Source organism: Miscanthus floridulus, chromosome 8 (genome assembly GCF_019320115.1).
Source record: "Miscanthus floridulus cultivar M001 chromosome 8, ASM1932011v1, whole genome shotgun sequence".
Classification (NCBI taxonomy): Eukaryota; Viridiplantae; Streptophyta; class Magnoliopsida; order Poales; family Poaceae; genus Miscanthus; species Miscanthus floridulus.
Genome location: NC_089587.1, coordinates 38,981,772 through 39,006,304, shown reverse-complemented (window position 1 = coordinate 39,006,304; position 24,533 = coordinate 38,981,772). Strand labels below are relative to the sequence as shown.

Here is a 24,533-nt window from a genome sequence, read left to right as displayed (position 1 = left end):
AAAATGAACAGGATTACATGTGCTTATTTTAGTGAACGTATGTGACAGATACAAACGAAATAATTTTTTTGTCCTCTACTGTATTATTAAACAAACCAAAGATTTTCTCCAGAAAAAAAGCTGCAAGAAATTTAGTTCAATAATAGCGTCAACAGCCACTAATTTTGAAGAAGAAAAGGTTTCTAGAACGTAACTACCCAGAAGATCTGGCTTAGCAGCAGCTGCAAATAAATACAAGGTGCTGCTGCTTTGCAGAGTGCGTGCAACGCAAAACGCCATGCTTGGCCCAAAAGAAACTCATCTTCATGTCCCGGCATGTTTGCCGAGCGGTTGCAGCATGCAAGTTCTAAGCCCCCTTCGGCTGATGCTGCTTGCGCCGGTTCATCGTCATCTCATCCTCTTTCTCTTGTTAGGCCTCGCAACAATTGCAACTTTGGCCACTGGAGACGACCAATTTGTCTTCACCGGCTTCACCCAATCCAGCCTCAACCTTCAGGGCAGTGCCATGGTGACACAAAGCGGCCTCCTTGATCTGTCCAGTGGCACAACCAACCTCAAAGGCCACGCCTTGTACCCCACCCCTCTCCATTTTCGCAAGACACCTGGCGGCAAAGTGCAATCCTTCTCAGCCTGCTTCGTTTTCAGCATCGTCAACACATACCCTCTGCTGAGCGACGACGGGATGGCCTTCTTCATCGCACCCGCCAACCATAATTTCACTGAAGCTACGCCAGGGATGTTCTTCGGCCTCCTAAACAGCAAGAACAATGGCAAGTCTAGTAACCGCATCTTCGCGGTCGAGCTCGACACCTACCAGAACAGCGAGCTCCACGACATCAACGACAACCATGTTGGCATTGACATCAACGGTGTCTCCTCCTTGTCTTCTGCGGTCGCCGGCTTCTACGACGACGAGAGTGGTGGTGGTTTCAAGAACTTGACACTGAATGACCACAGGGAAATGCAACTGTGGGTGGACTACGATGAAGGGACCACGCAGATCAACGTGACACTGGCTGAACTCGGAGTGGCCAAACCTTCCAGGCCACTGCTGTCTGCAACCTACGACCTCTCGACGGTGCTGGAAGACCCAGCGTACATTGGCTTGTCTGCCACAGCTGGGCCTATCAACGTGCGTGACTACGTGCTTGGCTGGAGCTTCGGGATGAACAGACCAGCTCCACCAATTGATGTATCCAAGCTGCCAAAGTTACCCCATGTTGGCCCCAAGCATCGTTCCAAGCTGTTGGAGATCATCCTGCCAGTAGCTACTGCCGTGTTCATTCTAACACTGGGCACTGTGATTGCCATGCTTGTGCTAAGGAGACGAAGGTATGCTGAGGTGCGAGAGGATTGGGAGGCTGAGTTCGGTCCACACCGGTTCTCCTACAAGGAACTGTGGCGTGCTACAAGTGGATTTAAAAGGAAACACCTACTTGGAGAAGGAGGATTTGGGAAGGTATACAAAGGAGTGCTCCCAGTGCCAGGATCTAGTAACAACATGGATATTGCTGTGAAGAGCATGTCTCACGAGTCGAGGCAAGGAATGAGAGAGTTCATCTCTGAGGTTGTCAGCATCGGCAAGCTTCGGCATCGCAACCTTGTGCAGTTACTTGGCTACTGCCGGAGGAAAGGCGAGCTGTTTCTAGTGTATGACTACATGGCAAATGGCAGCCTTGATAAATACATCCATTGCAACCGTAATAACAAGCCAACTTTGAATTGGTCCCAGAGGTTTCAGGTGATCAAAGGAATTGCCTCTGCCTTGCTCTACCTTCATGAGAAATGGGACAAGGTTGTGATCCACCGAGACATCAAAGCAAGCAATGTTCTCCTGGACCATGAAATGAACGGGCGGCTTGGTGACTTTGGTCTTGCAAGGTTGTATGATCATGGTACGGACCCACAGACCACACATATGGTGGGCACAATGGGGTACCTGGCTCCTGAATTGGTACGCACGGGCAAGGCTTCCACTCACACAGACGTGTTTGCCTTCGGCATGTTCCTTCTCGAGGTCACCTGTGGCAAAAGACCAATGATGCAGAGCACAAGCACCGAGGGAGACGACCATCAGTTTTTCTTGGTCGATTGGGTTCTTGAGCATTGGAAGAATGGATCGCTTACAAAAACAGTGGATAGGAGGGTCCTAGATGATGATGGCTACAATGCTGACGAGGCATGCACTGTGCTAAAGATAGGACTTTTGTGCTTGCATCCATTTCCTTGTTCTAGACCAAGCATGCGCAAAATAATGGAATACCTGGATGGTGACATGCCACTTCCTGTGCTGACTCCAACCAAGTTGAACATCAACGTGGTGAGAGTGATGCAAAGCAATGCATTTAGTCCAAGTGTGATGTCATATCCACAGCTCACGTCAAGCTTCGGTACAATGTCGGACCTCTCTGGAGGACGATGAAATTTATGCTGTTTTTAAATAATTTGATCAACATTCTTATCCTTGTGTCTTGTTTAATTATTGTTGTATAAGACTCAAATCTTATTTGTAATAAGACTCAAGAGAGGTGTTCTATTAGGACTTCTAATTCTACTAGGACTTCAAGTTCTATTAGGACTTAGTGTAAAATCCTACTACGAGTAGGACTCCAACTTTCATGTATGGAGCCTTGAGGGGACTATATATACAAGGGATAGCAGCCATAGACATCAACCAAGCCAATAAAAAAGGATCTCACCCAAGACTTGTAAGGAGTAATTAAAAGCGTGCTTAAGAGGATTAGGCTAGACAGTTTTATTGTACTAGACTCTTATATATGGAAAGAATTAGAGGGTCCAATAGGGTCAAGTAGGGTTGTGAGAGAGTGACAATCACGTTGCTAATAGGATTTGCGGCCAGCTTCGCCAAAATCCTAATCTCTTGTCATGAGAAGCGTGCTGGTCAAACTTTCTTAAATTAACTAAGTTTGTAGAATTTAATAGCAACATTTGTATCTCCAAACAAGTTTTTTTATGAAAATACATTCAACGATCTATCTAATGACACTAATTATATATTATAAATATTAATATTTTTCTATATATATTTTGGTCAGGTTGAGTATATTTAATTTCTCGAGGAGTGAGAACGACGGATAAAAAAGGATGGAGGGAGCAGTAATTTCTCAATCCGTCACTGGTACTCCGTCCGTTCACAAAAGAATACAATTCTCGCATTTTGAGTGTTGGAAAACTGGGTTTCCAGCAGGTAGGATACGGAGGAACCTTTGCCCAGCCGGGTGCCCTGGGCGTAGGTTAGGATGGAGGCAGGTGGGCCCAGGCTCAATTAGGGTTTCATAAATGTGTTCACCAACCTCGCTCACATAGGGTTTGGCTGCCCCTTTTTATAGGTTACTGTTTGCTACTATTTCATCATACATCTTTGCCCTATGTTAGCTTGAGTACATTCCTAGAATATCCTCAGACCAGTTCAAATCTTCGGGGGCACTCCGGGTCTTTTCCTCTCGCACCGCCTTTGCCATTCGGGCCTCACCATCATGCCCATTTCCAACTTTGGGCCGTGGCACTATAAGAGCTCCCTTCATGCGGGCGGGGACCGTAGGGCCTCCGCCTAGACTGCCGGAACCTCCGCCCGCGGTCTCTGACCTCCGCCAAGGAGCTCTTCTTGGTACCTTCTGAGTCCGTGCCTAGACCTCCGCCTCATCGGTGATCGCCAGCAAAGGCTTCCCTTGGTGCTCCCGTGTTTCGACCTCCGCCACGCCGGTGGTCGTACCCGAAGGCTCCTTCCTTTATACCTGCATGCCAAGAAAACATGTGGACAGTTGTTGCTATGTAGGAGCTTCCGCTACTCATATGTCTATATCCCAACAGTTCCCCCCTTGAGGGCATGGTCTGATGCGAGTGGGCCATGACCCTCAATTTTACCATTGATATTTGAGTCACGGAGGCTTCCCCCCTTTCCCCCCTGGGTCGCCCGGATCAAACCATTATGGCCTTGACATGTTGCTTTTTTATTGGTTGCGGTGGCTCTAGAACCGGCGCGTTGCTAAACAGATGTGATCGTTGGGCGTAGAAGTTGGAGCATCGGTTCGTGGCCTATATAAGGGAGGGGTAGGTGAAGGCCCCCATCCACGCCACCTGAGCTATCGCTTTCAATCCTTTCACTTTTCTAAGCCCCCTTTTGAGTTTGGCCTTCGCTTAGTTGCGCTTTGCCTTCGCTTCTCTGTTGATCTTTTTATAGCCTAAGAGGTGGCTTCTACTGTTAGTCCCCCTCCTCGCTGGGCCACCATTTTTGTTCTGTACTCCTGCCTCCTCGGTGTTAGGGCTAGCGGTTGGTCCCAGCGCTTTGAGGAGTGTATGCTGGCTAGTGCGAAGGCTATTGATTTGGAGGAGGATCTTGCTAGTGTCGAAGCCTCCGTTGGTGACCTAATCACCGCCGAAAAAGCAGAAGACATGGCTGGTGCTGGCAGGACATGGGATTTTGGGCCTTCGTTGATGACAAAGGATATGATCGAGGCTTTGGAGAAGGAGGGCTGTTTTGGTTCTAGGAAGGCGAAACCTCCGCAGGATGAGACGGTGCCTAAGCCGTAGGCTGCAGATGCCGTCGTTTTTCATGATTTCTTTGCCTGCGGCCTTCGCTTCCCTACTGCACGGTTCCTTCACCATGTTCTTGAGGCTTTTGAGGTACAACTACACCATCTCATTCCAAATGGTATTCTTACTTTGAGTAAGTTTTGCTGGGCTTGCCTGTCTTATGGTGCGGAGCCACATATTGGCACATTTTGTGAGTACTATGAGCTTCAACAACAACCCAAGAAGGTGGGCGAAGACTAGCTCATTGCCCAATATGGTAGCTGTGCCTTCATGCCTAAGAGGCAACAGAAGGGTGAGAGATTGGAGATTTCTTTCGCCTAGAAGAATAAGTGGAATAAAAACTAGATGCAGTATTGGTTCTATGTGAGGACCGGTGGCATGACCTCTATGGATAGCGAAGGAAAAAAGCACACTCGGTATCCGTTGGCTTCGGTTATGACTCCAATGAAGCCTTTGACCCAAGGGACTCCTGGACCGGAGGTCGTTGAGGGACACGAGGCCTACGGCAAGGCCTTCGCTTTAGCCTACCGTTACTCCGAAGGCCGTGATCTGGTGGAGGAGATGGTGGCATCGAAGTGTTGGTCGCTAGGACGAAATAGGCTGGCAATGAGGATCGAAATGGATAGTTTGCTAGTTTTTGGCGATGGGGTTGGTGTTTCGTTTCCTTGTTTTGATGTAAAGCGGGTGGAGGACATAACGGCTGATGAATATGTCATGGCCATTGAAGAAGGAGCGCATGACATTCTTGGTGAGATGTCAGACAAAGAGTATTTGGCACGGAGGGCCATCGATGGTACGATGCCCTGTCTTTGGGGATGCATCACAAAGAACACATAGTTCCTCCAAAGGTTCTGAAGTCGCTTGAGGATAAGGCGAAGAAAGCCGCCGCTAAGAACACAACTATTGCGGCGGAGGCGAAGAAGAGAAAGGGAACTGGCATTTCAAAAATGATCAACAAGAGGCAATGGACTTCGGCTGCTTGTGCCACTGTCTTCGCTGGTTTAGGGGAGGAGGTGGCAGAGAATGTTGGAGGTTCTGCTTCTGTAGCTTCTAGCACGAAAGGCGAGCATTCTACCACCTCCACTGATCTTGGTGGTGATGACTTCATCCCGACTACCCTCCAAGGGTTGACTGGTGGCTTTACCGCTGAGGCCTCCGCTGTGGCACCTATGCCTAGAATACTAGGCGATGAGTCATCCGGTTCTAAGGGTGGGGATGGTGGTGGTGGTGATGCCTCTCTGTCTAGGGGAGCAGGGGTCAGAGATGCAGGCCCCTGCCATCCTGCGGAGGTCCCTATTGTGGAGGTGTCTGAGGATGCATCTAAGGGGCGCTCTCCCGCTACGTAGGCTCAGCACATAGGGTCCCCAACTGTGGTGTGTTGTTTTGATGAGAATGCCCTTGCGGGTGCTGATCAAGGTGCTTTGTACTTGAGTGAGTGTCCATTTGTCTTTCCTTGACTTGCTATTCTTCTTTTGTTTTGCTCAGGACTTATTTTTTGTATTTCAGGCGACCTGACGAAGGCTATAGGGGATGCTACAGAGCCTACCGATTAGGATCTTGCTCGCATGGGCCTATATGCTTCTTTGTGACTCTACTTCTCAAGAGAAATCCTGGCCCTTTGAGCCATGGTAAGGCTGGTGGTGAAGGTTTTCTTCTTTTTTATCTCTCTTTCTTTTTTGTTTTCCCCTGTTTTGCGTGAGCTTTTTCCCTGACTCTTTTCTTGTGTTGTAGGGGCTTCCGACAACACAATAAGTGGGTGGGCGGAATGCTTTGAAGCTCTCTACAATGACATTGGAGGTTGCTTTTTAAGTTTGTACTTCTTGTTTTTTATCTTACTCCTCTTACATTTTGTTTGTTACTAGGTCGTCTTTGGCACCATCTTAAACATGTGGACTATTTCAAGCTGTTGCGGTACAACTTGGAGCAGTAGTGTGTGGTACGTATTGTCTTCGTCATCTCTTTCTTCTTTGGATCTTTCTTGTGTGTTTGTAACCTTTATGAGCTTTGTGTTTGTAGAGCCACCATCTCACGGAGGCTCTTGAGGAATGTGGTACGCAAGCTGTGGTGGATCACAACTTAGCTATTGAAGCTTTGAAGAAAGAGCTAGAAATGGTTGAAGTCAAGAAGGCCCGACTTGCGGGTGAGATTGCTGGCCTCCGCGTGGCCCGTGGTGACTTTGAGAACTTATAGGGAAAAGTGGAGTCCTTGGGTAAAGATCTTGAGGGTGCAAAGGCTGCCAAGCAGCTCACTGTCGAATGTGCCCTGAAGGCCCTTGAGACGGCCAGTAACCTCCGCAAGGAGGTTGATGCTGAAAGGGAGTCTTGCGCATCCTTGAAGGCACAAGTGGATATACTAACCAAACGCTTGGAGGATGCCAAGGCTATTGGACTAGCTATGGCTAAGCTTTATGTTGGCGTGCTTGGCCTGTTCGGTGGTGTTACCTCTTCACTACCTCCCGACCCTTCTGCGTATAGCATCTTTTCTTGGATGAAGTCCAACTTCACCAAGCTTCTAGATTTTGTTGGCGGGGTTGTTGATTTTGGAGCTCTTTGTACCGCCACGAATATCTCGAAGATGCTTGCTCAGTCGTAGTGCACACACACCGAAGGCTTTAAGGAAGTTACAAATATTGAGGGCCCGGTCGTGCTTGGGTAAACTTCTCGGGGCCTTGCGAGATCTGTTAGGAATTTCATGAAGTCCTTTTGGGTAAAGTTTGGTCGTGTTGATGCTCACTCAGTGGGGGAGGCTTGTCGTGCTGTGGTTAGCTCTTGATCCTTAGCTAGATTTGTCCTTTTGTTTGTTTTTGCTATCTTTTTGTGTTCAATGTTATGACTTTTATGTTGTGTGCAGGAGTTGAAAAAGGCGGAGGCTGCGCGTGTTGCCGTGGAGGCTCATGCTTCCAAAGCTCGGGAGGCGGTGGCGCCGAAGGCTCCAACCCAAGCGCAGCAATCGTGGGAAACTACTTCTACTCCACCTATCCTGGTGGTGTAGTGTTTAGGCTTTTAGTTATGGTTTTAGGTTTAGGTTATATGTAACCTTTGTTGGTTCAGTGCCTTCGCTGGCTAAAACTTAATTATAGATTTTTCTTGCGTAGGTTTCCTTCTCTGGGCCTGTGCAGGACGTGGTACCCTTAACTATGTATTAGGATGGAATTTATGTTAGCGGTGAGCTATGGGAATATTGGCGTTAAAGTTTCACCAGACCTTCTATTTTTGAAATGTTCGCCTTCGTTTCGTATGATATTGACGACGAATGCGTAGAGTTTGTTAGATTTCTTGCTTGGCGCGAGCCTCGCCCACCGGTTTAGTTTTAGTCTTTATGGTAAGTTGTTTTGGTTGGCCTTCATGCCTTTGTAATGTTTATTTTTCAAGGCTCAGCACCTTTTGCGTTTTGCCTTGTTACTGCCTTCTAGATTTTGTAGGACCGTTTGTGTTTGTATGGCTTGCGCTTGTAATGAGGTCCGTTGTAATATGTTTGTTTTCTTTGAATAAGGTTAGCTTGTACTACTTGGTTGGATACTTGTTTCATTGAAGAATCTGGTTACAATCGCTACCTATGCCAAAGGGTTCTAGCTGATGATGCTTATTTTCTTGCTCTTGCCTCCGCTTCTCTCTTCTCTGGATCCCATTGGGGATGAGCTTGCATGTCCGTGTGGAAGAGCTGAAGCGCTAGTCTTTGACCTTGTGTCCTGCGCGGAGGCTCCATTACATACTTGATTTTTTTGTTGCCCCCACTTTTTGGTCTCTGGCTGTCGACGGGGAGGTTCTAGCGTGTCGCTGTGGAGAAGTTAAAGTGCTCATATTTGATCTTGCAGTTGTTGCGAAGGCTTTGGCACAATTTGAGCACTCATCGGGGGTGTTAGCCTTCAATCTTGATGTTTCTCCAGAGGCCACAATGCAATTTGAGCAAGCAACGGAGGTTGATGAAGCATTTCTTGGGCATTGTCTTCGCTTGCGCCTAGACTGCTTTGTTGTTGCCTTTGGCCATGCTAGAGCAGCTGTGCTCCCATTGAACATGGTTGATTCTAGGCTACGCTGGATGGTATCTTCGGTTGCGGGGGGATGTTACGAGTCTTCGTGCGATACCCTCCCACAACCTCTAATACTGATTGCTTGCTGTCAGACTTTGGTTACACAACACCCTATGGAGGTTGTACAACACCATGTGGTAGATGCGTACAACCTCTCTGTGGCCTTCGCCGGGCTATGCGAGCTGCTGTAATTATGAGTCTTCGCACGGTATCCTTTGGTTCTGTTGATTCTAAGGAAACTCTAGCCTCCATGGCTCTCTTGCCTTGCTCTATAGTGTAGTGGGTCTTGGTTACCTTAACTTCCCACCTAGCGCTCCCTGGAGTTAGCGATGTGGTGATGCACTGACTGAGGCTAGTGCGGGAGGGCTCTTGGTTTTATAGCCTAATACTTGTACGGTTTAATAAATTTCGGTGGTTGGCCTAGGTTTATTGCTTAGATATGTTTTTAAAGCCGTATGAGATTGATAGATTTTCTTTGTACTTGGTGTATATTTGGTTCTTTAATTCTATTGTACTTTAGTCATTTATTCCTGATTGTTACCTAGTGCCTGATATGGACAGGTCTTCGCTAGGTGTTTTTCCCACCCGATGCCTACAACAAAGGTAGGTCTTTGTCGGGTTTTGTAGCCTTATGGCCATTTTGATGAATCCTTGATGCCTAATTATGGACAGGGCTTTGTCAAGGTTGCAGGTTAATTTACCCATGGAGGTCGTTCCATGCTTTAGAGCCTTTGGCTCTAAGGCAGTGGAAGGTCCTCTTTGTCGTGATGTCATTGTCGAATGTTGCTGCTCTGTTGCTAGCCGCTTTCAACCTTTGCTTTTCATAGTACACTTGGGGGGATTCCTCTTTATATTTTTAGAGGGTTTTACATGGATTCTGCCTCATCAAAAACCTCACCTCCGCTAGGAGCCCCCTTTGTGAGGAAAAGAGTACATGCCCTTTTTGCGTGAAAATGTAAAGGGAAAATGTGAAAACTAAAAGAGGTGAGGTGACCTTCGCTTATATTTCTGTTGAGGCCACCCCTTTACAATTATATATAGAACCTATGCAAATTGTCGATGTCCTAGGTGTGAGTCATTGTGTTACCTTCGCTATCTGTCAGGTAGAATGACCCTAGTCTTCCAGCGGCCTTCGCCATGTATGTGCCTTCCCATTTAGGTTGGAGCTTTTCTACGTTGGCCGCGTTGTGCTTTCTTCTTAGGACCAGGTGTCTGTCTTGAATGAGCTTCCTGATTACTTGGCTATCTCTCCATTTCCTCATTTGTTGGTATTTTTGGTGATGTTTTCTACTGCTTCCAACCTTGTGCCTTTGATTGTTTCTTTTGAATATTCTTCATCTGCTGCCAAAGCCTGCTTCATCACCCGAAGGCTCTGATGCTTAACCTCCTCGGGTAGCATTGCTTCTTTGCCATACAGGTGCTTGAATGGTGTAAAGCCCGTCATCCTGGATGTTGTGGTGTTATGAGACCACACAACCTTCGACAGTTCCTCTACCCACTTGCCTTAGCGGAGGTTGAACAAGGTCTTCAAAATTGCTAAGAATATTACTCTGTTAGCTCTTTCTACCACCCTGTTTGACTCTAGATGATAGACTAATGCGAAGGCTATTGTTGTGCCTATGCTTTTGTAGAACTCTTTGACTTTGTCTGAGTCGAACTATTTCCCATTGTCAACTGTTAGGGTTCTTGGTACTCCAAACTTGTAGATTATATTCTGCTAGAAGAATTTTTTTACTATTTCTGAAGTGATTATTGCTAGTGGCTTGGCTTCAATCCATCTTGTGAAGTACTCGATTGCTACTACTATGAACTTTTTCCCCCCTTGCGAAGGTGGTAGTGGCCCGACAAGGCCCATGCCCCATCTTTGCAATGGCTAGGTGGGTGGAATGAGCTACACTGCAGCCGATGGTTTTGACTGGTGTGGGAAGGTGCTCTGGCATGCTTCACATATCTTAACAATTTGCTCTGCATCTTTGATGTCCATGGGCCAATAAAATCCTTGCTTGATTGCCTTCGCAGACAATGCTCTTGGGCCAATATGTGAGCCACATGTTCCTGAGTGGATTTCTTGTAGGAGTTGTTTGCCTTTGTTTTGAGTTATACACTTGAGTAGTGGTTGGACTACACCTTTCTTATACAATATGCCATCTATCAACATGTAGCTTCTTGCTCTGGCTGCCATTCTTGCTGTGCTTGCTTCATCCTCTGAGTGGTGCACATTATTCAAGTAATCTATGATCAACTGTCTCTAGTCTTCAGTTTTAGTGACTAGGACTGTTTTGAATGCCTTCGTAGTTGCTTACGTTGCTGGCGCTTGTAATATTTAGTAGAATGCTCCCTCTAGTATGGGCGAGTTGTTTGCTACTGCCTTCACTAGTTCATCTGCCTCTGCATTTTTTGCTCTTGGTATGTGGTTCAGGGTGAATCCCTAGAACCTCCACTCAAGTGCCCTTACTGTGTCTAGATATTTGACCAGCTCAGGTTCTCTTGCCATATACTCCTTTTCGACTTGCCCAGCCACAACTTGGGAATTAGTTTTTACTAGTACCCTTTTTGCTTTGAGTGCCTTCGCCTTGTTGAGGCCCAGTATGAGGCCTTCATATTCTGCTATGTTATTTGTTGCTTTGAATTCTAGCCTTGAGGCATACTTCGTCCTAAGGCCTGATGGTGCTATCAATACGGTGGAGGCTCTGGCTCCTAAATGTCCCTAGGCTCCATCTGTGTAGAGTGTCCAGATTTGAGCTTGGGGTTGTGGTATTTGATGTGTCGAAGGTGCCCAGTCTACCATAAAGTCTGCTAATGCTTGTGATTTGATTGCTGTTCTTAACACATAATTGAGTTCAAATTGGGATAGCTCAGTTGCCCATTTCCCTATTCTTCTGAAGGCCTCTTTGCTACTGAATACGTCTCTGAGCAGTTGTGATGAAGGTACTATGATCTTGTGTGCTTCGAAGTAGTGCTTCAACTTTCTTGATGAGATGAGGACATCATATGCTATTTTTTCAATTTCTGTGTAGTTCAACTTAGCTCCTGATAGGGCTTCTGAGATGTAGTAGACATGCTATTGAATGACCTTCGACTCTTCTTCTTTCTCTTGAATTAGCACCCCACTGATTGCATGGTCGGAGGCTGCTACATATAACAATAGTGGTGCCTTCGGATCTGGTACTGTCACTAGGAGCTTGCTAGCTATATAGCTTTTGAGTTGCTGGAAGGCCTTCGATTGTTCTGGCCCCCATTCCACCTTGTCTCTGCCTTTTAGAGTTTTGAAGAATGGGAGGCTATGCTCTACTGACTTTGAGATGAATTTGTTTAGCGCTGCTATCCTTCTAGTGAGCTTTTGGACTTCCTTTTTGGTTGATGGTTCAACCATTGAGATTATGACCTTTGTTTTTTCTAGGTTTGCCCTTATGCCTTCGGGCCCTATAATGTATCCAAGCATTTTCCTCTGCTAACACCGAAGACGCACTTTTCTGGGTTGAGTTTGAGGCCTGCTTCCCTGAGATTGATGAAGGTTTCTTTTAGATCTGCTATGTGATCTTCTTTGTTCTTGCTCATTACTACGATGTCATCAACATAAGCTATGATGTTCTTCTGCAATTGAGGGCCGAGAACTGCCTTCGTCATTCTGGCAAAGGTCGAACCTGCATTTTTAGCCCTTTGGGCATTCTAATGTAGCAATAAGTTCCAAAGGGAGTAGTAATACTTTTCTTCTCCTCATCTTCTTTGTTGAACCAGATTTGGTGATATCCTAAGAAGCAATCCAGGAGTGAAAAGCGCTTGCATCCTGCCGCCTTGTCAACGAAGGCATCGATCCTTGGAAGTGGAAACGGGTCTTTTTTGCAGGCTTTGTTTAGGTCTATGAAATCTATGCACATTCTCATCTTCCCATTTTTCTTTGGCACCAGTAATACATTTGCTAGCCATTTTGAATATTTGACTTTTCTGATAACATTTGCGTCTAACAATCTCAGGACCTCTACCTTCGCTGCCAGAATTCTATCTCCTGACATTTTCCTTTGCCGCTGCTTTCTTGGCTTTACTTTTGGATTTAAGTCAGGTGAATGCTGAATTATGTCTTTGCTGACTCCTTGCAGATCGAAGGCTAACCAGGTGAAGACATCTTTGTTTTTTGCTAGAGTCTCTATTAGTTCTTCTTCTTCTTCTTGCTTTGAAAGTTTGCCTTCGATAATTACTTTCCTGTCTAGCACTGCATTCTCCAAGGGGACTGATTTTATTTCTTCTTGGTCCTTGAGATCTTTTTTGCCCTTTGGCATATCCGGAGGCTCCGATGCATTGCTATTGGTTGTGTCGACGGAATTAATGTTGCGCTGGGACTTGTAAATGGCTCTTTCTATGTTTCTTGCCTCCTTCTAGCTATCGTGAACTGTGATGATGCCGTGCAAAGTGGGCATTTTCATGCACAAGTAACCCATATGGATTGTTGTATTGAACTTATTTGCGAACCCTCTGTCGAAGATGGCATTGTATGGGTAGTAAAGGTCTACTACGTCGAAGGTTACATATTCTGTTCTTGCATTTTCTTGACCTCCGAAGGACACTGGCAGAGAGATTTTTCCCAATGCGTCAACTTTCTTTCCTCTAAAACCAATCAATGGGGAATTCGAAGGCTATAGTTTGCTTCTGCTTCATCTGATCGAAGGCATTGATGAAGATGATATCTGTTGAGCTCTCGGAGTCTAACAGGACCCTGTTAATTTCCTAACCTGCTATATTGGCCTTGATCACCATAGCATCAGTGTGGGGGTAGCTTTCCAATTGCAAGTCTTGCTCTAAGAAAGTAATTGGTGTCCTCAACCAATCTATGTAGCGCACTAGTCCCTACACTGTTGTGTAGTTGACAAGCCTAAGATGATCTTTCTTTTGCTTCTTTGTCTAAAACTCCATTGAAGAACCTCTGGCTATTGGTAGTATCATGCCAATAGTGGGTAGTGGTGTATGAGGGTTGAGCTAGTTTTCTAGGTTGGCCTTGTTTTTTGGTGTAGCTAGCTATGGCGGAGGTGGTGGTGGATGTAATGCTTCAAGTTGTCTATTGTGAACTTGAGCTGGCCGATTTGTCTCTATAAATGTTATATGCGGAGGCCTTGGGTTTATGTAGGTAAGGTTGGCTTCTGCACACTGGTTACTGGCCTGCCCTTACTGCTGTGTAGTTGGTCGCCAAGCGGGTAGTAAGTTGGGGTAGTATGCAGCTGCTAAGGTGGATGGGAGGATTTGATTGGAGTTAAGGCTTGGGTAGATTAGGTAATAAGGCTATTGCAAGAGTGCAGTGCAGGTATGGTTGACTTCTCTGGCAGGTTGTTGTTGCGGTGGTTGAGGGTTTGCCCTATCCTTTATCCTCTCTTGAGTTTCCTTTGCATCTAGACAATCTTTGGTGATGTGCCCTTTGTTCTCTCCATGGAAAAAATAGTACTGCCTTCGCTGTCTTGGTTCCTATTTTTTGTTCCAGTTCTTCTTTTGATTATATTTGTTGCCTTCGTACTACTTCTGTGGTGCTTTGTTTGGGGCTGCCTCTGGCATCTACTGCCATTGCTGGCTGTTCCCTTGCTGCTCTATTTTAAAAACTTATTGATCTGGTGCTTGCTGAGGCTGGACTGGCCTTGGCTTCTGTTGCCCCTCTGAGCATTCCTGCTGCTCCTATCTATAGCTTGTTCTGATTTTGCTCTTCTAGCCTTCTATGAAGGTTGTTATCTAACCTGCAATACTTCTCAAACTCACTGTATAGTTCTTTTATGGTGCTTGGTTTCTCCCGAGCTAGATGAACTATGAAGGCTTCGATACGGAGACCTTTAATTGCAGCCTCGATTGCCACATCCTCTAGGACATTTGGTTCCTTTGCTTGAAGCTACATGAACCTCTGAAAATAATCCCTTAGGGCTTCACCTTGATTTTGTTTACACTGAAACAAGCCTATTGACATCAAGGATTTGGTAGTGAACCCTTTGAAGTTAGCAATGATCTTATCATTAAGGTCCTCCCATGAATATACTGAACTTGGCCTCAACATTGAGTACCATGCCAATGCATCACCTTCAGCTGCAATAATAAATGACTTGCCCAAGATAGTGTCGTTCCCACCTACAGAGGCTACAGCCGCCTCGAAACTCATGATGAACTGGCGTGGATTGGATCTTCCATTGAATTTGGGTAGGGTGATGGGCTTATAGGAAGAGGGCCAGGGTGAATTTTGGATTCCTTCAGACAATGAGGATTTGGAGTCTATAGTTCTGTGGACTGATGGTAAGGTGTAAGGAGTGCCGAAGGTTGGTTGGGCGGCCATTCCTAGTGAAGGGTTGGGTTGGCTTTGATTTGCTAAATGGGGCTAGCTGGGTGCGTTGGAAGGAGGCTGGGTGGGTTGCATGCTTTGTATTTTAGCTTGCAGAACAGTCAGCTGCTTCCTAATCTCCACTCCCTGCAGTGATGCGTGGACTACCCTCTGGTTTGCAGTGAAGGTTGCCGCCAACCTATCTCTCTCCTGCTACGTACTCTACAATTGAGCTTGGAGTTGTTGGAGCACTTGCTCTAGGGTTGGTTCTTGCGCCGGTTCCTCCTTAGTCGCCGCAGGCTGATCCTCCGCAACGTCTTCTTTGATGTCTGGCTCTTCAGTAGTAGTAGTAGCATAGGTGTTGCGAGTGCTATGCCTAGGCCTCCCCCTTCTAGTCGGCTCTGAAGGTGCTCTTGCGGAGGCTGCTCTCTTTCTTACCATTGTGGGTTTTACTTGGCCAACACGCGGTGGGCGTAAATGTTGGAAAACTGGGTTTCCGGCAGGTAGGATACAAAGGAACCTTCGCCCAGCCAGGTGCCCTAGGCGTAGGTTAGGATGGAGGCAAGTGGGCCTAGGCTCAATTAGGGTTTCATAAATGTGTTCACCAACCTCTCTCACATAGGGTTTGGCTACCCCTTTTTATATGACACTGTTTGCTACTATTTCATCATACATCTTTGCCCTATGCTAGCTTGAGTACATTCCTAGAATATCCTCGGACCAGTTCAAATCTTCAAGGGCATTCTGGGTCTTTTCCTCTCGCACCGCCTTTGCCATTCGGGACTCACCATCAAGCCCATAGGAGGCCCATTTCCAACTTTGGGCCATGGCACTGTAAGAGCTCCCTTCATGCGGGCGGGGACTACAGGGCCTCCGCCTCGACTGCTGGAACCTCTGCCTGCAGTCTCTGACCTCCGCTAAGGAGCTCTTCTATGTACATTCTAACTCCGTGCCTAGACCTCTGCCTCACCGGTGATCACTAGCGAAGGCTTCCCTAGGTGCTCCCGCGTTTTGACCTTCGCCACGCCGGTTGTTGATGTTTTGAGTTACCGTGAACGAGTAAATTTCTAGTATTGCACGTCTGGCTTGAGGCCTTGAACCACGCCACGGGCGCATTGTCCGACATCATCATTCCCTTCGGCCGGGTATTGCTTGGTCTTGCTTCTTTCCCTCATCCTCCTTTATATGCTTTTTGCATCCTAACCATTGTCTATCTATAGTCCCATATAGCTTGCAGCCAAGGGAAGTCTCGGTTCCTTTGTGAACAGAAGGAAACCAGGGACCGCCTCGTCGAGGAGGCACAACTGTGCGGGGAGGCAATAGCTTGACTCATTGCCGCCTAGCAGAGGGTGGCCAAACTAACTCCCCTTGCTGCAGAGGTGGACAATCTTCGGTCATGAGTGGCCATGGCCCATCGGGATGCTGACGAGGCTGAGAAGGTATTCGAGGCCCTGTCGGCGAGGTCATGGAAGGATGATGAGGAAGCCGCCAAGGTTAGGAAGGAGTAGGATGTGCTGCTCTAGAAGGATGCTGAGACCCGCCTATGGATCCTCGACCTCCTGCCTGAGGTTGAAAAGGAAAGGGACCTAAAGCTAGGGGTCAAGGAGAAGCTCGCGGCCCTGGAGAAGAGGACAAGCTTGGATGCCATGGCGATCACTCAGTTGTGCAAGGAGTGGGATGAGCCACTCCAAACCGTGGAGAGGCTCCACTCAGAATGTGGTGCGGCTTGCGAGGAGCGTGATTAGGCTTTCTGAGAGCGTGACCAAGCCTGCCGAGAGTGCGATGACGCGCAGTAGAAGGTTGGCTTACTCTAGGCCGAGCTTGAAAGCACAATGACCCAGAAGCTGGAGGCCAAGAGTGTTTCTATCGGACTAGCCATGGACCTTGCTGAGGTGAGGATGAATCTATAGGCGGAGAGTGATGAGCTTGGTATCCTGAGCGTCGCCCTTGGAGTGGTCTATGATGACCTTCAGGTGGTGCGGTCAGAGGGGACCAGCTCGCTCGCGGCTCATGCCATCGAGATCACGGCTCAGGTGCGCTAGCTCGAGAGGAATATTTTTTGTGCTAGGGTCAATCAGTCCTTCATGATTGCTCGTTCTCATTATGGAGACAACATCAACCTGGAGACGATGAGCCACAACTACGCGCCTGACTATTAAGTCCACGAGTTGGAGGAGTTGGAGACGGCGATGGCTCCCCTTTCGTAAGACCTGGCAGACAGGATAGAAAACATAGTTCTCCCCCGGAGGGTCTAGTAAGCTAGATAGGTTGGGCTATCATTCTTGTAACAAGCGGACAATTGCCGACCATTGTGTATCATCAAACAAACTTGTCATTTCGTTTGATCAAATATGTTCTTTTGTTTCGATGTGAATGGATTTGTTTTTCCTCCCATTTTATGTGTGAAAAGGGGTTAATGTGTTTCGACCCCTCCATTTGTTAAGACCGTAGAGTACGAGGTGTAGGAGGGAAACTTTGATTATGCTGGTAAGCAAGAATGCCATAGCCGCTAGGGTGTAGGTTTCTTGCAGTTCGACCAGCCTTACTCAGTCGTTCATTTCCACAAACCTTGCTGCTAGGTTTAACATGAAGAAGGGGTTGGGCACGGCGATTGTTTTAGAAAAGGTATATATATACCCTTACCAGCTCCCAAGTGAGACCCGACCCCTTGTCGTTGCTGGGGTCAGGTGTCACTGAAGATCAAGGAGAGGATAGCGAAACTAGTAGGAGAAAGCGTCTCTTGTTTTAGAAACGTTACTATTATTTTTTGCACGTACCCCTTCCCTAGGATCTAAGCCATCGTTCTACGACCGCACATTCGGTCTCCTTGTGAGTTCAACTTTCTTCAAGCCCCCATGCCTAGTGGGGGTCCGGTCGAGGGTCGGCTCATCTTTGTGATCATCACCCTATCCGTGGTTTTTGCAACTGGAGGGGTTGAGCTAATGTCACTTGCCTCGGTGGCTTGAGTGACGCGATCGGTGAGCTCGCTAATGGGCATGTTCGAGCAGAATCTGGGTCCGTCGTTCATGATGGGGTTGGCATAGCCCTCATGTGGCATTCCACTGCTCATTAACCCACCTCCCGGCAAATGCCCAAGTCGTTCTAGAGACCGACTTAGGTGGCCTGCTGGCCTCCCCTCGATGGAGATTCTGTGAGCTCGACTCAAGGTTAGGATCGAATGAGAAGGTTGAGATGACCCTGTATGCTTCTGAGCAGGTCGAGCAAAGGCCGTTGGGGCTCATCTACATTTTCTCCCCTGGCTCTTGTTTGATGTGAGACGGCCTCGAGCCCTTCACAGGCTGGCCTTCAAACCCCAGTCAATTGGATTCTCGAGTTAGGGTCAGGCGGCTCAAGTCATCAAGCCTTGTTTGGCTTGGTAGGGGTCAGCCGAATTTCATGCGTCACCCCGTCCATGGTTTCCGCAACCAGATGGGTTAAGCTAACGACACTTGCCTTGATGGCTCAAGTGTCGCGCTCAGTGAGCTCGCTAACGGGTATGTTCGAATGGAATCTAGGTCCATTGTTCGCTGACAGGGTCGGCATAGCCCTCATGTGGCTGCTCCTTAACCTGCCTCCCAGCAGATGCCCATGTCGCTCTAGAGAGAGACTTAGGTGGCCCATTGGCCTCCCCTCGATGGGGATTCTATGGGCTTGGCTCAAGGTTAGGATCGAACGAGAAAGGTCAAGATATCCCTGTTCACTTCTGAGTGGGGTCGGGCAAGGCCATTAGGGCTCATCTATGTTTTTCTCCACTGGCTCTGGTTGACGCGAGGCAGCCTCGAGCCCTTCGTAGGCCAGTATCGAACCTCGGTCGGTCGCTGCTCATATCGAATGAGACGACTACTGCTTCATGATGAGACACGAAGCGTTGTGATGCAGCTATTGCATATGCAATGCTTGGATGTTTGGGATGAATGTATGGATGAATGTATGAATGCATGCATGAGTATAGATGAATGAATGATCATGTACTGGAAAAGTGGAAACAAGGTTGGTAAAGTTACCTCGACGGCTCGAGTGATAGGTTCGGGGAGCTCTTACCAGATATGTCCATGTGGGGTCTGGATCTATCATTTGTGACGGAGTTGGCGTAACCTGCATGGGGCATCCCACTGCTCCCTAACCATCTCTTGGCCGTGGCCCAAGCCATCCGATCGACTGTGGGCAACCTGCTGGCCTCTCCTCAATGGAGATTTCGCAGGTGGGCCCCTCCAAATCCTTCCTGGGAAGGAGGAGCTAAAGCTCGGGATGCGGGGACAAAAACTCTGATCACGCTGGTGAGCAAAAACATCATAGCCGCTGGGGCGTAGGTTTCTTACGGTTTGACCAGTTTTACTCAGTGTTTGTTTCTGCACTCCTTGCCTCTAATTTTTAGCATGAGAAAGGGGTCAGGCATAGAGAATGTCTACCGAATAGACACTCTTGCCAGCCCCCGAGTGAGGCCCGACCCCTTGCCATTGCTGGGGTCAGGGGCTCGGTAGCAAAATTAATAAGAGAAAACATATGTAAATTAAGGTTGACCCGTCCCTCGGCAGCGGCCCAAATCGTCCAATCGACTTGGGTGACCCACTGGCGCAGGACTTATCTCGATGGTATGAGTGACGGGTTCGGGGAGCTCTTACTAGATATGTTTGAGTGGAATCTAGGTCCATCATTCATGATGGAGTCGGCATAACCTGCATGGGGCATCCTACTGCTCCTTACCCATCTCTCGGCGGTGGCCAAGCTGTCCGATTGACTTGTGTGACCTGTGGAGATAGAGGATGAGATCATCCCCCCAAGAATTTAGTTAGGCAGATGAGCCATGTGGCAAACTTGTAACAAGTGAACAAGCTCTTAGATTTTGTTATGGCCAAACATCTTTTTAGCCCTTCTCCCCTTTTTGTATAAAAAGGTTAGTGCATTCCGACCCTTTCCATCGTTAAGGCCATAAAGCGCAAGATGCGGGTGAACAAATTCTGATCACGCTGGTGAGCAAAGGCACCGTAGCTGCCAGGGCATAGGTTTCTCACAGTCTGACTAGTTTTACTTAGAGTTTGTTTCCGCAACCCTAGCTTCTAGGTTTTAACGTGAGAGGGGGTCATGCACAGAGAACGTTTTCCAGGTGGACATACTCTTAGACATGCGCCGACTCTTTCCGTAGCTAAGGCCAAAATGCCTAGGGTGTGGAAAAAACTCTGATCATGCTGGTGAGCAAAGGCTCCGTAGCCGCTGGGGCGTAGGTTTCTCGCAGCCCAACCTATTTTACTTAGGGTTCGTTTCTGCAGACCTTGCTTCTAGGTCTTAACATGAGAAAGGGTTGGGCGTAGAGAAAGTCTACTGGATAGGTACGCTCTTATTAGCCCCTGGGTGAGACTTGACACCTTGCCGTTGCTGGGGTCGGGTGTCACAAAAGATCAAGGAGTTTGATAGCAAAACTGATAAGAGAAAGGGTGGGTTTATTAAGGGTAAAAGCGATGTAGCTGCTCGATGCTCCAGGCTTTGATGAAGACTTCACCGTTGATGGTCTTGAGCTTGTAGGCGCTCGATCAGAGCACCTCCGCGATGACGTACGGTCCCTCCCATGGTGGATAGAGCTTATGGTGGTCCTTGTTGCTCTAGACGAGACAGAGCACTAGGTCCCCGACATTGAAGGCCTGACCCCGCACTCAATGGCTATGGTACCGGTGCAACGCTTGCTGGTACTTGGCCGAGTGGAGGAGGGCGACATCGTGCACTTCATCCATCTAGTCCATGGCATCTTCGAGGGACGCCTTGGCTCCCTGTTCATCGTACGCCCGGACCCTTAGCGCTCCATAGTTGAGGTCAATCGGGACGATAGCCTTAGAACCTTAGACCATGAAGAAAGGTGTGTAGCCGGTGGCCCGACTGGGCGTCGTCCTCAGACTCCAGAGCACTGTGGGAAGCTCTACGACCCATCGTCCGCCAAACTTGTTCAACCGGTTGAAGATCCTAGATTTGAGGCCTTGTAGGACTATGTCATTTGCGTACTCGACCTGCCCATTCATGCGGGGGTGTGCTACGGTGGCCCAATCGACGTGGATGTTGTATTCATCACAGAATTGGAGGAACTTCTTTCTGGTGAACTGTGTGCTGTTGTCCGTGATGATAGAGTTTGGGACCCCAAAGCGATGGACGATGTCGAGGAAGAACAACATGGCTTGCTCAGATTTGATCATAGAGATCGGTTGAGCCTATATCCACTTTGTAAATGTGTCCACGGTGACAAGCAAGTGTGTATAGCCCCCGGATGCCCTTTTGAGAGGTCCGACCAGATCAAGCCCCTAGACCGTGAATGGCCACATGATAGGGATCGTCTGGAGTGCTTGGGTCGGTAGGTGGGTCCATCGAGCATAGTATTGGCACCCTTCGTAGGTGCGCACAATCTGTTCAGTGTCAACTACTGCGGTTGGCCAACAGAAGCCTTGTCAGAATGCGTTTCCGACCAGGGTTCTATGCACGGCATGGTGATCATAGACCCCACCGTGGATATCCCTTAGCAACTGCTTCCCCTGTTCGATGGGGATGTAGCGCTGCAAGATCTCGGTGTGGCTTCGCTTGTAGAGTTCACCCTCAATAAGGACAAAAGACTTAGTGCGACGCGTGAGCCACCGAGCCTCCAATTTGTTCATCGGTAGCGCCTCATGGAGGAGGTAGTCAAGGTAAGGCGTCCTCTAGTTGACCAGAGGGTTAGGCTCTATCGCTGGATCCTCATGGAGCTCCATGACCTCAGGGTCGGATGGAGCTGATGGCTAGTTAACCCCCAAGCCCGAGGCAGGCGGCTTGTCACCAGCTTGTTTCATCTCCTCATAGCGAACTAAGGGCTTGTGTTGATCGCTGGCGAAGACGCCTGTTGGCATTGGCTCTTGATCGAACGCCGCTTTCGCCGGTGCATCGGCCGCCTCGTTAAGACGCCTTAGGATGTGATTGAGCTTGAGGCCGTCAAACTTGTCCTCCAGCTGGCAGACTTCTTGGCAGTATGTAGCCATCTTGGCGTTGGGGTAGCTCAACTCCTTCATGACTTGGTCGATGACCAGCTGGGAGTCGCCCTAGACATCGAGGCATCGGATACCCAACTCGATGGTGATGCATCAGCTGTTGATGAGCGCCTCATATTCGGCCACATTGTTGGAGGAGGGAAAATGGATGCGAACCATGTACCTCATGCGTACCCCAAGGGGCAAAACAAAGACCAGCCCCGCGCCGGCGCCTTTCTTCATCAGTGATCCGTCGAAGTACATCATCCAATACTCCTGGTCCACGACTGCTGGTGGCATTTGGACCTCGGTCCACTCTGCAACGAAATTAGCCAGCACTTGGGACTTGATGGCCATCCAGGAGGCATACGAAATGCCTTGACCCATCAGCTCGAGTGCCCACTTTGTGATTCTTCCTATGGCATCCTAGTTTTGGACGACCTCACCAAGGGGGAAGGACATCATGACCATCACCGGATGTGACTCGAAGTAGTGGCATAGCTTCCTCTTGGCGATGAGGACGACGTACAGGAGCTTCTGGATTTGGGGGTAGCAGGTCTTTGAATCAGATAGGACCTCGCTGATGAAGTACAAGGGAAGCTGCCCTTTGAGGACATGTCCCTCTTCTTCTCGCTCTAGTACCAGGGCGGTGCTGACCACTTGTGTGGTGGCCACAATGTAGAGTAGAAGTGGTTCTCCATCGATCGGAGGAACTAGGTTCGGGGCCTTCGTCAGAAGCTGCTTGACTATGTCAAGCACCTCCTGGGCCTTAGGCATCCATTCGAAATGGTTGACCTTCTACAGAAGCCAATAGAGGGGGAGACCTCATTCACCGAGACATGAGATGAAGCGGCTGAGCGTGGCGAGGCACCCTGTAACTTGTTGTACCCCTTTATGTTCTAAATTGGGCCCATCCTTGTGATGACCGAGATCTTCTCTGGGTTGGCTTTGATGCCACGCTCGGAGATGATGCAACCCAGCAGCATACCCCTCAGGACCCTGAAAACACACTTCTTGGGATTGAGCTTAATGTTGTTTGCTCGGAGTTTCGTGAAGGTCTGCTCAATGTTGGCTATGACATGGTCAGCCCATTTGGACTTGACCATGATGTCATCTATGTAGGCCTCAACGGTCTGCCGGATGAGGTCCCTGAAACACTTGAGCATACAATGCTGGTATGTAGCCCTAGCATTTTTTAAACCGAACGGCATCGTGACATAGCAGAATGACCCGAATGGGGTGATGAAAGATGTCATGAGCTGGTTGGACTCTTTCATCGTGATCTGATGGTACCCGGAGTACGCATCAAGGAAGCAAAGGGTTTCACACCCTGAGGTCGAGTCGACTACTTGGTCTATGTGTGGCAAAGGAAATAGATCCTTTGGACATGCTTTGTTGAGACCTGTGTAGTCAACACACATTCTCCATTTCCCACTTTTCGTTCATACAAGAATGGGATTGGCTAACCACTCAGGGTAGTATACTTCCTTGATGAACCTGGCCGCCAAAAGCTTCGTAATCTCCTCGTCGATGGCCCTATGCTTCCCCTTGTCAAAGCGACGCAGGCGCTGCTTCACCGGTTTAGAGCCTAGCCTAATCTTCAAGGCATGCTTGGTGACTTCTCTCGGAATACCTAGCATGTCTGAGGGTTTCCACGCAAAGATGTCTCTGTTGGCGCGGAGGAAGTCGACGAGCGTGCTTTCCTATTCGGAGGAAAGCACGGTGTCAATGCGCACCACTTTGCCCTTGGAGCCACTGGGCTCTATGAGGACCTCCTTGGCGCCCTCTATAGGCTCAAAAGATCCAGCCGACCGCTTGGGGTCGGGTGCTTCTTCGAAGACCTCCTTCCTGATGGCCACGAGCTCTTTGGAGGTGACAATTGCTGCGGCGTGTTCGCAGCACTCAACCTCACACTCGTAGCCGCGCTGGAAGGAGGTGCCGATGGTGATGACCCTGCCTAGGCTCGGCATCTTTAGATTTAGGTAGGTGTAGTTGGGGATGGCCATGAACTTCGTGTAGCATAAACGTCCCAAGATGGCGTGGTAGGTTCCATGGAACCCAACCACCTCGAAGATGAGGGTCTTCGTCCTATAATTGGATGGATCCCCAAAGCTGACGGGCAGATCAATTTGCCCAAGTGGCATGGCCTGCTTTCCAGGCATGATGCCGTGTAAAGGCACTCCGATCGACCGGACACGCGCTCGGTCGATGCCCATGGCGTCGAGCGTTTTGGCGTACATGATGTTGAGACCACTGCCTCCATCCATCAGTACCTTGGTGAGACGCTTCGTGCCAATGATTGGGTCCACCATGAGCGGATATCGTCTTGGCTACGGGACACATTTTGGGTGGTTGGTCCGATCAAAGGTTATGGCGGACTCCGACCATCAAAGGAAGGTGGGCACGGCTGGCTTGGCCGTGTCGACTTTGCAGCGTGCAAGCTTCTATCGGTGCTTGGAGTCATAGGCTGCCGACCCTCTGAAAATCATGAGGCAGCCATCTAGCGTCAGAAAGCCACCGTTCCTCTCCACGATGTTGTCTGCGTATGGGTTGGGGTCCCCCCTGTGCTCCCCCTTGTTGGAGCCTCCAAATAAGAACCACTTCATGAGGCCGTAGTCCTTGTATAGATGCTTGACGGGGAAGGCATGGTTGGGGCATGGCCCTTTGAGCAGCTTCTCAAAGTGGTTCG

The 24,533-nt window shown here is 48.6% G+C and overlaps 2 protein-coding genes across 2 annotated transcripts; one reads left to right on the top strand and one right to left on the bottom strand.

Moving 5' to 3' along the window:
* Positions 1 to 279: 279 nt before the first annotated feature.
* LOC136471695 (L-type lectin-domain containing receptor kinase SIT2-like) lies at positions 280 to 2,543 on the top strand. The gene has a single exon (XM_066469439.1). It carries the CDS (start codon positions 338 to 340, stop codon positions 2,420 to 2,422), a length of 2,085 nt encoding a protein of 694 aa, XP_066325536.1. The 5' UTR covers positions 280 to 337; the 3' UTR covers positions 2,423 to 2,543.
* A 9,464-nt stretch (positions 2,544 to 12,007) lies between these two features.
* Positions 12,008 to 24,156, bottom strand: LOC136468903 (uncharacterized). Its single transcript, XM_066467305.1, has 3 exons — positions 23,657 to 24,156; positions 22,833 to 23,029; positions 12,008 to 12,228 (listed from the first exon to the last, which is right to left on the bottom strand). Exons 1-3 carry the CDS (start codon positions 24,154 to 24,156, stop codon positions 12,008 to 12,010), a joined length of 918 nt encoding a protein of 305 aa, XP_066323402.1.
* Between the last annotated feature and the right edge of the window lie 377 nt (positions 24,157 to 24,533).